The sequence below is a fragment of the Myotis yumanensis genome, unplaced genomic scaffold (assembly GCF_028538775.1).
Source record: "Myotis yumanensis isolate MYYU_CA2020_CCGP unplaced genomic scaffold, mMyoYum1.0.hap1 SCAF_2, whole genome shotgun sequence".
Classification (NCBI taxonomy): domain Eukaryota; kingdom Metazoa; phylum Chordata; class Mammalia; order Chiroptera; family Vespertilionidae; genus Myotis; species Myotis yumanensis.
The window spans coordinates 23,089,208-23,103,669 of NW_027223753.1; the positions used below are offsets into that span (position 1 = coordinate 23,089,208).

The 14,462-nt window shown below is 53.5% G+C and overlaps 1 protein-coding gene across 4 annotated transcripts; it reads left to right on the forward strand.

The window, feature by feature from the left end:
* Positions 1–52: 52 nt before the first annotated feature.
* Positions 53–8,574, forward strand: NCDN (neurochondrin). Of its 4 annotated transcripts, none has more exons than XM_070404714.1 (7): positions 53–179; positions 1,403–1,543; positions 2,639–3,607; positions 4,329–4,570; positions 5,083–5,307; positions 5,679–5,821; positions 7,068–8,574. In XM_070404714.1, exons 2-7 carry the CDS (start codon positions 1,421–1,423, stop codon positions 7,502–7,504), a joined length of 2,139 nt encoding a protein of 712 aa, XP_070260815.1. In that variant the 5' UTR covers positions 53–179; positions 1,403–1,420; the 3' UTR covers positions 7,505–8,574. The 4 variants fall into 4 exon arrangements, with proteins under 4 accessions (XP_070260815.1, XP_070260814.1, XP_070260816.1 ...); XM_070404713.1 differs by lacking the exon at positions 53–179 and adding an exon at positions 186–519; XM_070404715.1 differs by lacking the exon at positions 53–179 and adding an exon at positions 833–986.
* The last annotated feature ends 5,888 nt before the right edge of the window (positions 8,575–14,462 follow it).

The window sequence follows — 14,462 nt, forward strand, 5'->3', positions numbered from 1 at the left end:
GCTATTGGTCAGCGCCCGGAGTGAAGCCGCCTCTGATTGGTCGAGAGCGCTGCGGGGGTGGGGGCGGAGCTACAGCCGCCGGGAGCTGGGAGTGGGCAACGCGGTGTGAGCAGCGGCCCCAGGCTCCCGGAGCATCGCGCTCGCTCGGAGAGGACTTCGCCGCTCGGGGCCGCAGCCTGGTGAGCTCAGCCCCCTTCAGGCCCTCCCCTGCCTCCCAGCCGGGGCCTCTCCGAGCCGGCGCTGATCGACGCCGACACACCCCGGAGACCCTATCGTGACTCCATCGCGCCATATCGCGACATCTTCGTGCCCTGTCGAGACTCCATTTTGTCACAGCTCTTTTCAATAGATAGCTTTTTTCTTTTTTTTTTAATTTGCCCTCTCATCTTTGGGGGCTGTCCCTTGTGATATTGCCGTGATCTCTCCGTGACATCACCGCACCATCGTGAAGTGTGATCTCATCGCCGCCCTGTCGTGACTTCATCAATGTCGTGTTGTGACCTGGCTGCGGCCGGACAGGTGGTGACTGCCAGGAACCCCTCTCCCCTTCTCATCCCCCCATCTCTGCAGCCCCTCTTCGATTATCCGGCTTTTGGATTCTCCGTTGTCCTGGGAGCTACCCGGGACCCTTTCTTGCTTCTCCAGCCCCTGCCGGCACCCACAGGCTGGTAGCGAGGCGGGGAGGGCGAGGAGAAGGAGAGCAAGGGGTTAATTCTGCTGCTGCTGCTGCTGCTGCTGCTGCTGCTGCAGCCGCCGCCGCCGCCGCTGCCGCTGCTGCTGCCCGAGGGAGGGAAAGGAGAGGAGGCAAGGAGCCTGCGGGGGCGACCGAGAGCCCTGGCTGGAGGGGTGGGGTCCCCAGAGGGGCCTCCAAGCCTCCCCTACTCTGCGCCCTGCATCCTCATTCAGCTGAGGCTTGTGACCTGTCTTTTCTGAAGAAGGGAGGGGAAAGGAAACCTAGGATGCCCTTTTCCCTCATGTCAGTCTGAGTACGGATAATCGAACTTCACCCTTACATGTCTCCATTCCTACCTGTCTGTCCTCACCACTCCCTCCCTGTGTGGCTTAGCGGAGGGAGATAAAACTAGGCTGCTGGTGCCAGGGGACAGCTGGACTGGGGGGGCCAGTCCGCTCGCACTCCCAGGAGGTTGGTGAGGAGAGCTGTCCAGCTGAGCAGCAGGATGCATGGTCCTTTCATTCCCGCTTTCTGGAGGTGACCTTGGACCAGGGTCCCTTCATCCCTAAAGATTTGCAGGTCCAGCCCCTTAAAGGGAGGTCACTCCTGAGGAGCCCATCCCTCCCTCTGTGCTAATCCCTCCTTCCATCTTCCACTCCCACCCCTGCCCCCGCCCCCGCCCCGGCCCCTCCTCTGCAGAGGGATGCTCAGTCCCTCTTGTGTTCACAGTTGGGCAAGACGGGCATCATGGCCTCGGATTGTGAGCCAGCTCTGAACCAGGCAGAGGGCCGAAACCCCACCCTGGAGCGCTACCTAGGAGCCCTCCGTGAGGCCAAGAATGACAGCGAGCAGTTTGCAGCCCTGCTGCTAGTAAGGAGCTAACTGAAAATGGGGAGGTGGGAAGGGCTGGATGGTTGGGCCCCCTAGGAATGGGGTCAGCAAATCCCCAAGGATATATAGGTGGTGCTGGCAACCCTGGAGTCACCAAAGTAGACTCAAGATGCCTCTTGGGACTGAATAGAGGGGCAAAGGGGAGAATGGGGGTGAATAATGCTTGTGGCCCTAGGAGCTTTGGAGGAGGCTGCCTGGGTCTGCTCTCTGGGGTGTCCCAGAGCAGATGGGAGCTGACTCATAGGGTAACAGCAGCAGGTAGTAACAAGTGCAGAGTATTTGAGGGCTGGGGATGGTTGTTCTGGGGGTGGGAAGGATAGCAGGACTGGAAGTGACCGGGAAGGGGTCCCAAGGGGATGGCCAGGATGGCAGGAGGGAGGTTGAGGATAAGGGAACTGGCTCTGGGCTTAACCCCATTGGAGAAACCCAAGGTGGGGACAGCAGAGCAGAAGCTGCAGTGCTGGGAAGAGGGGGGTTGGTGTGTGGGGGGTGAAGGGAGGAGGGAGTACAGCCCGCTGCTTGTTTGCCATGGCAACAAGGAGAAGGCTCTGGAGTCAAGGGCTCACACTGCAGCAGAGGAGGTGTTTAGGTGAAATGTAAGGGGAAATGTTTTGACAGGCAGAGTGGCGAGACACAGGAGCCATTTCCCCTGAGAATGTGGCGGGAATGGATCAGAGACTTCGCTGGAGGGAGCAATTAGGAAGGGACTCTAAATCCTTGGAGGATCTTAAATCCTGAGTTCTAAGCCCCTTCCAACTCAGGTTGTAGGCATCTAGATTAGACATCAGGAAGAACTTCCTAACTGACCAGGTGATGAAATGGAAGAACGGTTTGTTGAGGAGGCCTGGACCTCCCTTCCACGGAGATAATCATAGATGAGGGATCCTAGAAGTCACACCTATCTGTCTCCAGGGAGAAGGAAGGAGCTGGATGAAATGATCTCTGGGAGGCTTCCTGATCCCAGAGTGAGTCCCATTACTTAACCTAATCCTGCTAGAGTCAACACCCCAGGGTACAAGGGGACAGTCTTTGCCACCTCTTTCATCCTGCTGATCGCACATACTCCCCCTTCAGGTGACCAAGGCAGTCAAAGCAGGTGACATCGATGCCAAAACCCGGCGGCGGATTTTTGATGCCGTGGGCTTCACCTTCCCCAATCGTCTCCTGACCACCAAGGAGGCACCGGATGGCTGCCCTGACCACGTTCTCCGAGCCCTGGGTGTGGCCCTGCTGGCCTGCTTTTGCAGTGATCCTGAACTGGCTGCCCATCCCCAGGTCCTAAACAAGATCCCCATCCTTGGCACCTTCCTCACAGCTAGGGGCGACCCTGATGATGCTGCCCGCCGTTCCATGATCGATGACACCTACCAATGCCTGACAGCTGTGGCAGGTACACCCCGTGGGCCCCGGCACCTCATTGCTGGTGGCACCGTGTCTGCCCTGTGTCAGGCATACCTGGGGCATGGCTATGGCTTTGACCAAGCCCTGGCACTTCTGGTGGGGCTGCTGGCTGCTGCTGAGACACAGTGCTGGAAGGAGGCGGAGCCCGACCTGCTGGCGGTGTTGCGGGGCCTCAGTGAAGATTTCCAGAAAGCTGAAGATGCCAGCAAGTTTGAGCTCTGCCAACTGCTGCCTCTCTTTCTGCCCCCGACAACCGTGCCCTCTGAATGCCTCCGGGATCTGCAGGCCGGGCTGGCACGTATCCTCGGCAGCAAGCTGAGCTCCTGGCAGCGCAACCCTGCACTAAAGCTGGCAGCCCGTCTGGCGCACGCCTGTGGCTCCACTTGGATCCCGGCGGGCAGCTCCGGGAGCAAGTTCCTGGCCCTGCTGGTGAATCTGGCATGCGTGGAGGTACGGCTGGCACTGGAGGAGACAGGCACAGAGGTAAAAGAGGATGTGGTGACTGCCTGCTATGCCCTCATGGAGTTGGGGATCCAGGAATGCACCCGCTGTGAGCAGTCACTGCTCAAGGAGCCACAGAAGGTGCAGCTTGTGAGCATCATGAAGGAGGCCATCGGGGCTGTCATCCACTACCTGCAGCAGGTGAGGGTGCAGTGACCCCAGAGGGTGCACTGTGGGGGGAGCCAGTAGGCTCGGGGAAGGGGAAAGTAAAACTCCTGCCCCTCCATGTCATGGGGAGACAGTGAAGATGGTCTTACCGAGGGCTGATCCTGCAGCACTCCTGGATGTAGTGTGTGACCGAGCCTTCCTCTCTCTCCCTCCTTGTGCCCCCACACAAGCACCATACCACACACCATATGTGCACTCACATCACAGTACACACACGCGCACATAACACAGTAACCTCCCACTCACAACTCTCCCCCCAGTACACACACACACACACATACAATTGAAGCAGTCTGTTCTGCTCAATCCGTAGCATTGTTTTACACACATGCACATACAAACTTGAAACCCTGTAGGGAAAAGGAGCGAGGCTGCCTGGTTCCTGCTCTCTGTAGAAGTTCAGCTAACTCCGCCCGGTTCAGAGCTTCTGAAGAGGCAGTGTTTACTTAGCTCTGGACCTCCAAGTTTCCTTCTAGCCCTGAAATACTTTAGAGGTGGCAGGACAAGGGGAATACTAGTTGAGTCCCAGCAAATACAAGGGCATGACATCTATAGTCCAGTTGGCAGACATGCATTGAGGGCCTGCCTTAGATGGCCCAGACTAGAATTCCCTTCTAGTTGTTGTTGCAAAGCTGGCTGGCATGCTGTCCAGGCAGGGATCCTGCTCCATCTCAAGGGGGTCCTGTGGCTACAGGTGGGGCCGGAGAAGCAGAAGGAGCCCTTTGTGTTTGCTTCGGTGCGGATCCTGGGTGCCTGGCTGGCCGAGGAGACCTCATCCCTGCGCAAGGAGGTCTGCCAACTGCTGCCCTTCCTCGTTCGCTATGCCAAGACCCTCTATGAGGAGGCTGAGGAAGCCAATGACCTCTCTCAGCAGGTGGCCAACCTGGCCATCTCCCCCACCACTCCAGGGCCCACCTGGCCAGGGGATGCTCTCCGGTGAGTTTGTAGTTGCAGTTTGTCCAGCCAGACTGTTTTAAAGAAAAGTCTCCAGTCATAACTTCCTGACTGGAGATTGCCTTGAGGATTGTCTCTGTTTTTCTGAGAAGGCTTGTTCCCACAGGACTCCTGGACTGCCAAGTCTCACTTGTCAACCCCAGATTGCTCTATTAGGAGAGAACTCATGCTTATTGAATATCATGCCAGACATTTTTCTATACCCGCTACCAAAATGATCTCATTACATCCACAGAGCAAATCTGTGACGTCAGTCTCATCTGCATCTTCAGGATGAGAAAAGTGAGACTTAAGGAGGTTAAAGTCACACACTCACACCATGTGGCAGAGCCCAAGTCTGAGCCTAGGCCTGTGCATCTCCAAAGCTTGTACTTTTTCTGCGATACCTATGAGGATGTGTCCTCCTCCCCTACTTCCATTTCTCTTAAGTGGGGTGCCCCCAAAAAGGGAATCTCTCCCCACTCCTCACACATCTGTCCCTTCCATACCCCCAGGCTCCTTCTGCCCGGCTGGTGCCACCTGACCGTTGAAGATGGGCCACGGGAGATCCTGATCAAGGAGGGGGCACCCTCGCTTCTGTGCAAGTATTTCCTGCAGCAGTGGGAGCTCACGTCCCCCGGCCATGACACCTCAGTGCTGCCCGACAGCGTGGAGATCGGCCTGCAGACCTGCTGCCACATCTTCCTCAACCTCGTGGTCACTGCACCAGGATTGATCAAGTGAGGCTGGGGAGGAGGTCAGAGGAAGCAAGGGGGCTACGGCTCAGACTTGCCCAAACTTCCATCTACTTTGCTTCCCTGGGACCATGTGTTCCTGTTAGTGTTAGCATGAAAGGGTCTCAGAATACACTGAATCACCCCATACAATGATGTGACATCTCTGGAATCCCTCTGGGCACATCTGCCCATTCTAATCATAACCCAGATGCCATGAATGGAGCCCAAATTAACTCTCCACCCTGCTGCCTAATTTTTTTTGCCAAATCCTGGCCTGGTGAAGCCAGGACCCCAGGATCCCAAGTTTTCCCAGGGTTTGGCCTGACTCTAGCAACTCTCCCCTATCCCCCATCTTTACTGCCCTTTCTTCCCAGGCGAGATGCCTGCTTCACTTCTCTTATGAACACCCTGATGACGTCGCTACCTGCACTAGTGCAGCAGCAGGGGAGGCTGCTTCTCGCTGCCAACGTGGCCACCCTGGGCCTCCTCATGGCCCGGCTCCTTAGCACCTCTCCAGGTAAGTCCTGGGGACCCAGTCCTAATGGATGGAGGCAGACGGCTAGGTGGACCTGCTGGCCCACTGGGCATGTCACCATTTTCAGAAAATGGTTTTACAGAATTTTCCAATCCAGAGGAACTCTCTCTGTCTCCATCCCCAACCCCACCCTACCCTTTGCAAAATGATCATATTCTCTTCCTTCTGAAGACTTTTAAGGCAAGGTCTGGTGGGTGTTAAGTACAGGCCTACTCAGAAAATCCAGCAGCCCAAGGAATCTGAATCCAGTGTTTTCAAGGTGGAGCCACCCCCAGCCTTGAGTCAGAAACCTGACTTCTCTCCATTGAGGTTTTTCTCTGCTTGGCACCTCACCTCCCTTGTGACAAGCTTCAGTGCTTGGTGCTCCTCTGCACATTCCCTCTCCCCAACCCTGCTTTACTCTGGCTGTGTGCGGGGGGAGGGGCAGCCCCTCCAGCCCCTGCCAGCCCTTTGTGTCTCCCACTTGGGCTGTGGGTGTCTGCTTAGGTCCCTCTGTCCCTGCCTGTTCCCTGTGCCCCATCTGTCAGGTTGGAAGAGCTGAGCAGATGCCTGGAAACAGGGTGTACTGAGCCTGTACCCTCAGCTGCCTCTGTTCCCTATAAGGATCCCAAGGGGGTACCCAGCAGTAGGACAAGGACCCCCCCCCCTGCTCTCTAGCCCCGAACTCCCTCCGTCCCAGGCATCACCACCACAGGCCCTGAGCAGAGCCCCAATGCTGGTTCACCCACAAATGCCACCAGGTTAGACTAACAGCCTCTGGGAGAGAGACTGCAGTACAGGGGTGACCCTCAGCCCAGCAGGTAAGCAAAGCTAGGTCACGAGCTCCCGGTCCCCTTTGGCGCCCTCTTCTGGCCTAAGAATCAAATTGGTGCAACTTCCTCAGCCTGTTGAGGAGCCTAGGCCCAGCCCAGCAGGGCTCTTGTCACTACTCAGGCTATAGGAAGGTCTGACCATGAGGTTGAGTGCACCAAGATTATTACATTTAATTCTCACAGCAGGTATTTAAGATTATAGTACTACTGTAGGTCCCATTTTACAAGTGAAGAAGCAAGACCCAGAAAAGTGAATTACCCCAGGTCACACAGTGAAATCAAAGGCGGGGCTTGAACCCAGGAAGGCTCATTCCAGGCTATGCTTTGCTCCCTGAGTGCCCACATAGAAAGGGAAAGTAAGGGTCTGGCAAAGCAGCTGGCCCCTCTGGTTAATGCCCCCACTCCTTGCCTTCCAGCTCTTCAGGGAACACCAGCATCCAGAGGTTTCTTCGCGGCCGCCATCCTCTTTCTATCCCAGTCCCACGTGGCGCGGGCCACACCTGGCTCAGACCAGGCAGTGCTGGCCCTGTCCCCTGACTATGAGGGCATCTGGGCCGATCTGCAGGAGCTCTGGTTCCTGGGCATGCAGGCCTTCACTGGCTGCGTGCCACTGCTGCCCTGGCTGGCCCCTGCTGCCCTGCGCTCCCGCTGGCCACAGGAGCTGCTCCAGCTGCTCGGCAGCGTTAGCCCCACCTCCGTCAAGCCTGAGATGGTTGCCGCCTATCAGGGTGTCCTGGTGGAGTTGGCACGGGCCAACCGGCTGTGCCGGGAGGCCATGAGGCTGCAGGCGGGTGAGGAGACGGCCAGCCACTACCGCATGGCTGCCCTGGAGCAATGCCTGTCAGAGCCATGAGGGGTTTCCACTGGGGACAGACCTGGGGGTGGGCAGTGAGGGAAGGTGGGAGGAGGCCTCTTCCCTGAAGCCCCCAAACTGGAATCCCCTTCCCAAACTCCCCCCCCAAACACCCCAGCTTTCTGGCTTTTTCAAGGGCAAGGGCATGGTGCCCACCCTTCAAGTGTAAGGAACTGCGTCCCGCCCCCTGGGGCCGCTCAGGGGCAGGGGTTATCTTGGAAATCAACGTGGCTGTCCCCGCCAGGACGGGGAAGATTGGAGTAGCCCCCAGGGAGGGGGCACTAGGTATCATTGTGCCCAATGTCTGGCTCCCCCATAGGAGGGAGGCCCCAGGGTGTGTCAGGGCTGGCAGGAGCTGGCTGCTTCAACCCATATGCCCTGCCGGCCAGGGTGTGGGCTCCCCTAAGCTGTGGTGCCCCTCTGGCCTCCCAGGTCCATATCCTTTAAATTGGCCATTTTCTTCTTGCCCTTGGCCCTGTTGGGCAGAGAGCAGGTTCAGGCCATTGACATTGCAGTTCTTCCTATCAACTTCAGTGACCCAGGGTCTGAAATGCCCCATCCGTCTAAGGAAACCTGGGCAGACAGGCCTGGAGGGGGCAAACCTTCCACCTGAGCTTCCTTGAGGGGACCCAGAAGCTCTTGGGTCCTGGTCTCTAAGCTTTTGTGTCATGTTGCAGCAGAGTGATGATGAGGGTTGGGGGGTTATTTATTTTGCTTGTCCTTATCTGCTTGGACACCTGAGCATCTGATTTCTGTCCCGCTGGTGCCGTCTGGCCTGGCTGGGAGGGACACTTCCCCAGAAACCGCATGTTTCCCTAGTGATTGCACCCCATCGCCATCGTGGTGCCTGGCTTTAAATCCCACCCCTGCTTATGACTCCTTTCTGCAGAGAGACGCGACTGGCGGCTCCAGCAGGGACTACCATTCTTAGGAACCCAAGGGGACCCCAACACACACACCTGATTCCTTGCTTCCCTCCTTCCCGCACCCCCCCTATCCCCAGTGCGTTCTGTGATCGCCAAGTTCAAAGCTGTGCACATGTGGACACAATAAATGTTCATTGGTGACAAGATGCCTCCTTTGTGGTCTATCCTGCATCTTCTCTCTCTCAGGTCCCAGCAGATCACAACTACCATTTGCTGAACACAAGCCCTACTAAGCATACTTCACAGTGTTATTCAGCCCACCCAAGAACCCTACGAAGCAGGCATTGCCCTGATTTTACAGGTGAAGAAACTTAGGCATAGGTAGGTGATTTGCTTAAGTTACAGCTACTAAGTGCCAGAGCCAGGACTTCATGCAGGCCATCTGACTTAGCCCACACGCTTCATTGCTAGTGTAGGGTTGCAAACTCTAGTTGATATGAGCAGGTCTAGTGGGGGTCCTGGTGACCTGTACAGATGAAATGCTGCCCCTTCATGTAAGCAGGTTGTTGCCAAGTGGCAATGCCACGTTCTCTAATTTTTTTTTTAATCCTTACCTGAGGATATTTTTTTTCATTGATTTTTAGAGAGAGTAGATGGCGGGGAGAGAGAGAAACATTGATGTGAGAAAGTTACATCAATTGGTTGCCTCCTGAATGCGCCTGACAGGCCAGGGATCAAACCTACAACTGAGGTACATGCCCTTGACTGGGAATCAGACCTGCAACCCTTCAGTCTGACAGTGGACACTAACCACTGAGTCAAGCTGGCCAGGGCCACATCCTCCAATTATTAAAGAGAGTTCAGAAATCCTCATCTTTATATGGAATCTGACTTTCAAATGTTGATAATTTTTAAAATTCAATCACTACTACCCCAACACACATCTGCAGGCCAAATGTGGCTTTCAAGTAACCAGCTATTCACCTCTGTTCTATGCAAGTGAAAAGAGGAAGGGCCTAAGACTTCAGCAGATGAGCAGACCACCCACTGCCTCACCAGGCCTGAGCCAAAGCCGTCAGATTGGAGCTAGCCCAGCCCAGGGCCTACACATTCTGCAGACTTGCCCATCTAGGCCCTTAAGTCTAGCATTCTCTAAGTATGTCCTAAATGCCTCCTCATGGTTGGCTATGCATAGACAGAGAGGGATATTTATTTACTTATTAGATGTACAGAAAGTCATGTTCTTAGCATGGATTCCCTGAAATCTGAAAAATATGAAAAGACAAACCCTGCTCTCAAGCAGCTTAAAATCTAGAGGGGAAACAGACAAGGCAACAAACAGTTCCTAAAGGTATAAACAGTTGCTCCTATGGGGGTTTGAACAAAGTGTGGCTGGAGCCTGAGAGCCCCTCGGCCTGGCTGAATAAGTCCAGGAAAAGTATTTGCTCTGAGACCTGAGGATGAGGGGGGCTTGCCAGGTAGACAAGCAGAGGAACAGCAGCTAAGGCACATAAACTTGGGAACTACAAGTAGGTCATTAATGCTCTAGTGGAGAGTGAGTGGGAGTGTGGAAGATGCGTGGACATGAACCAGATCTTAAGTCCTGCTGTGCTGTGCTAAGAAGCTTAGATGTGGGATCATGCTGAGACTGCAGACTTTTGAGCACATTGAATGTGATCCAGTTTGCATTTAAGCAAGATGATTTGGGCTGTAAGGGGGACAACTGAAGCACAGAGCTTGAGAGGAGGTAGTAAGTCTGAACTAAGCCAGTTGCAGTGAGGATGGAGGAAATATAGGTAGGAGTTATTTAATAGGGCGTGGTGAGTAATTGGAAGTGAAGATAGATGAAGAGACAAGGATGACTTCCAGATTCTTGATCTAGGCCACTGAGTGGATAAGGCCATGAGGAACACTAGGAAACAGGATGGTACAAAATATAAGCTCTAAATGTAAAGGGTGCATTTGTGCTAGTTGTGGAATATCCAGGGGGCAGTTGCTTTCTGAGCTCTGGAGTTGAGACAGGTCTGGATGAGCAACAGATTTGTAAGTTGTTGTAGAGGGTCCTTAAAGTCATGGGAGTGATTGAGATCATCTGGGGAACTTCAAAGAGAAGAGCCCCAAAGCAAGTGGCAACCACTCGCGGTCCCTGCCCTCAAAGTACTGTTCTCATGCAGCGAGGGAGCCAAACGCTGAGGAAAGCCTCACAATACAAGGCCGATTGAGTTCTGTCTGTACTTTAGTGAGGGACAGTCAGAGAATTCTGGCCTCTGGAATAGGGAGGGGGGTAGGCTAACTAGGAGAAGACAGGTAATTCAGCCTCCAGGGAAATAGGGAGACCCCAGCTGCAGTTGTGAGATCTAACCACACGGTGGAGCCTAAGCATCTCCTTGTGCCAGATTTCCCCGACCCTGTGCTCAGCCAGGCCCAGAGCAGGAGGTTATCAAAGGATGGGAGGAGGGTGGCGATGTCAACAATAAAGGAGTTTTTTCTTTACATAAAAGTCCAAATGCAAACTCACTTTTTGAAAAGAGAGGGAAAATTCTGAGCCTGGGGGAAGAGCAATATGCCAAATATGCCAATGGGGATGTATGTATGTTTGAACATATACACCTATGTGTCAATATATGTCCTGTGTTCCCATGTGGTATGTGTGTTTCCCATGAGTGTCTCTGTGCATGTTGCATGTCCCATGCATATCTCATGCCTCCACATGTGTGCATGTGTCCCAGAGAAACCAGCATGGTCCACCTCCATGCCTGAGAGAATGAAGAGTCCCTTGGGCCTGAAAGAGAAGAGCAACAGAGGACCCTTAGGTCCCTTAGGACCCTTAAATTTTTAGGAGTTCCCCAAATCAGCAGCAGACCATGGATAACATCCCTCTCCCCAGTAGTCATAAGCAAAATCACTTCTTTCTCAGATGACTTTCTCGATTATACCTGGGTTCTAGCTACCCAGGGCCATGCTTGCAGGGAAGCTTCCTATAGGAATGCCCAACAGACAGAGGGGTTCATAAACTCATCCATGGATTCATTTATCATTTACTTAATATGCATTCACTGAGCACCTGCCATGCATCAACCCCAGTGCAGGACACGTTTTCTCTTTCTCCTTTTATCTTGTGAAGTAGTTCACGAGGCAGGAAAGGAAAATTAGTTGCAGCTACGAAAAGCCTGGAATGCTGGTTAGAATGTTTAAGCTTCCCCATGAAGATGGGTCTTGGGGAGCCCCAGCAGAGTTTTCAGTAGGAAGGTTACATGGTCTAGTCACTGTTGTTGAATGAAATTGGAATTAGATCAGAAGAGATGTGGATGAAGGCAGGAGACCAGTTAGCAGGTTTGTGATGGTGGCAGTAGTGTGCAGACTATACTATGCTTGAATCTACCTTATATGGGCTTATTAAAACACAGATTACCAGTGTCCCCCCCCCCCCCCCACCAAGATACTGATTCACCAAATTTGGGGTGGGGTCCAAGACCTGGCACCTCTAACACATTCCTAGATGATGTAGGCGATGCTGGTCCAGGGACAACACTTTGAGAATTAGTGGTCTATGACAGTGGTCGGCAAACTGTGGCTCGTGAGCCACATGCGGTTCTTTGGCCCCTTGAGTATGGCTCTTCCACAAAATACCACGTGCGGGCGCGCATGTACAGTGCGATTGAAACTTCGTGGCCCATGTGCAGAAGTCAGTATTTTGTGGAAGAGCCACATTCAAGGGGCCAAAGAGCCGCATGTGGCTTGCAAGCCGCAGTTTGCCGACCACTGGTCTATGAGAAAGAATGTAGCTTAAGGTGCAGACAGAGGAGTGGAGAGATACATTTAAGGGTTAGAAATGACAACATTCCATGAGGAGCAGCTTATGGGTGGGGGAGGTCAGAGTCAGAGTCTGGGATGACTCTATTTTTAATTTGAAGGTTGGTGGTGCCATTTATGGAAATACAGAACTCAGGAGGATAAAGAGGTTGGGGTTGCTGGTGAGGTGAAGGAGGTGTTGAGGTTCAGTTTTGGACTTGGCAAGTTTCAGATGGTCGCAACAAGATGTCTGGAGGAAGTATCCTACTGGCAATTGCATCTAAGGGTCTGGATTTCTAGTGAGAGATACAGACTGGAGATAACAGAGCTGGGAGATAACAGCAGACGGGGCAGGTAGTCATTAAAGTTTTGAGAGGGGATGAACTGGCTCATGAAGATTGTAGATAGGAAGAAAAGGCAGCAGCTGCAATTCTGAGGATGAATAACTGACACTAAAGATGAGGAAGGAAAGGGCGGAAATAGAAGACTGAGAAGTGGCCAGAAAAGAAGGGAAAATAAGGTTTAAAAAAAGGGGGGGTTGTCTTAGCTGCAGGGAAGTAGGGTGAGGAAACCCAAGGAGGCCACTGGACAGACAGCTCATCCTGTCATTCTGGCCTCCCCATGCCTGCTGGAGAAAGCAGGGGACCCCACAGCTGGGCACAGGCATGACAGCCTTGCCTCACTGGACTTCTCCCAAAGAGGTCTACCTACCTGCATGCCATGCATCAGCACACATACACCTGTCCTGGAGCCTGACTTCTGAGGTCCTTTGCTGAACTTGAGGGTGGCCTCACCACAGACTCACACACCCACATATATAGACACACATGCAAGCATACTCCTGTCCACTGATCTGTCCTGGGCACGAAGGCTGCAGAGCTGCCCAGTTCTGTCTCATCCTCCACTCTAGCTGGTGGTCCAGCCTCTGGAAAGTTCTTAGTGGTGACTCTTTAGCTGTTATTAGCCTCCTCACACCCCACAGACCCCTAGGCTGAGATGACCCAGACCTGTACCTCCTGGGATACCCCTTTCAAGTCTCCTCCACCTACATTTCATGGGTTAATGGTGTCTCCTCTAGCTCCTTCTCCTCTAATCTATCTCAAATTTTTTACCTTTATGTTCTGTCTCCCACATCCAGTCCTCTCTGTCCTCCCCTACTTTATTGTTGTTTTTGAAGTTGCAGAAACTCAGACCAGAGAGCAAGAGGGATTTGCCCAGCATCACAGGTCAGTTGAAGTCAGGACTAAATTCTAGGCACCTGAGTATCAGACAACACAGACTAGGAATTCTGAGCACAGAGAGAGGCTAGAAGGGGGCTATCCCGGCTCTGGCACTTAACCAGCTGCTTGACCTTGGGCAAGTCAGTTCACCTCTCTGCCTCATTCTCCTCACCTGAGAATGGGGGTGATAAGGCTATCTGTCTCATAGGGCTGTTGTGAGGGTTCAAGAGCTCACTATTCATTAAGTACTTAGCAGAGTCTGGCACTCTCTGTAATACATGTTTGCTGGGACGATTTCTGTTATACCCTGGTTTGAGCACCTTCTGGCTTTTAAAAAACATCTTCCTTCTGCTTTCTTAATTCTCATTCCCCTTAGCAATCCTCTCGTTTCCCTTTCTTTAATCTCTGTCCCGGTTTCTCTCAGGAGGGCAGGGTTGGGTTTTGAGAAAAAGAAAGATAGAGTGACCGCAGAGACTGGAACATGCTTGAGAGCTACCCAGTGTCTGCCATGGTAACACAGCCTGTGGGTGCTAGTGTAAGGATCACATACCATCCACACAGTGTCCGTTACACACAGATTCACTCAACAGACCCACATTCAGCCAGCCAGGCCCTCCTCAGATGGAACTCATGCTCAACCCCAGTCCCAGGAAACTCTTTGTCTGGAGAGATCATCCCCAGCTTACTCAGACGCTGGCGTGGCACTGGGAAGCCTCCTGGAGTAAGTGGGCACCCTCAGAGGCCCTTTGATCTGGAAACATTCAGAGAGACACACACACGCACAGGCACACACGCATACACATGAGCCAGTGGGCTTGAGTCTACAGCTCACAAACTTCTTCCACATTCACGATCGCCCACCTCACCCACGGCGAGGTGAGATGGTTAGAGAAAAGGCGGATACCCATTTTACAGACAAGGAAGCTGAGGCTGAGGAACAGTGGTGCTTTGCTCCAAGGCAAAGAAGCAATAAAGCCACTACGTCCCAGCCCTGAATCCTTCTCTGCTTCACAGCAGCTGGGTGACCCGCGGGGATTGGGTTCACGAGGCGGTACTCACCCTACGGGGTCGCGCCGAAGC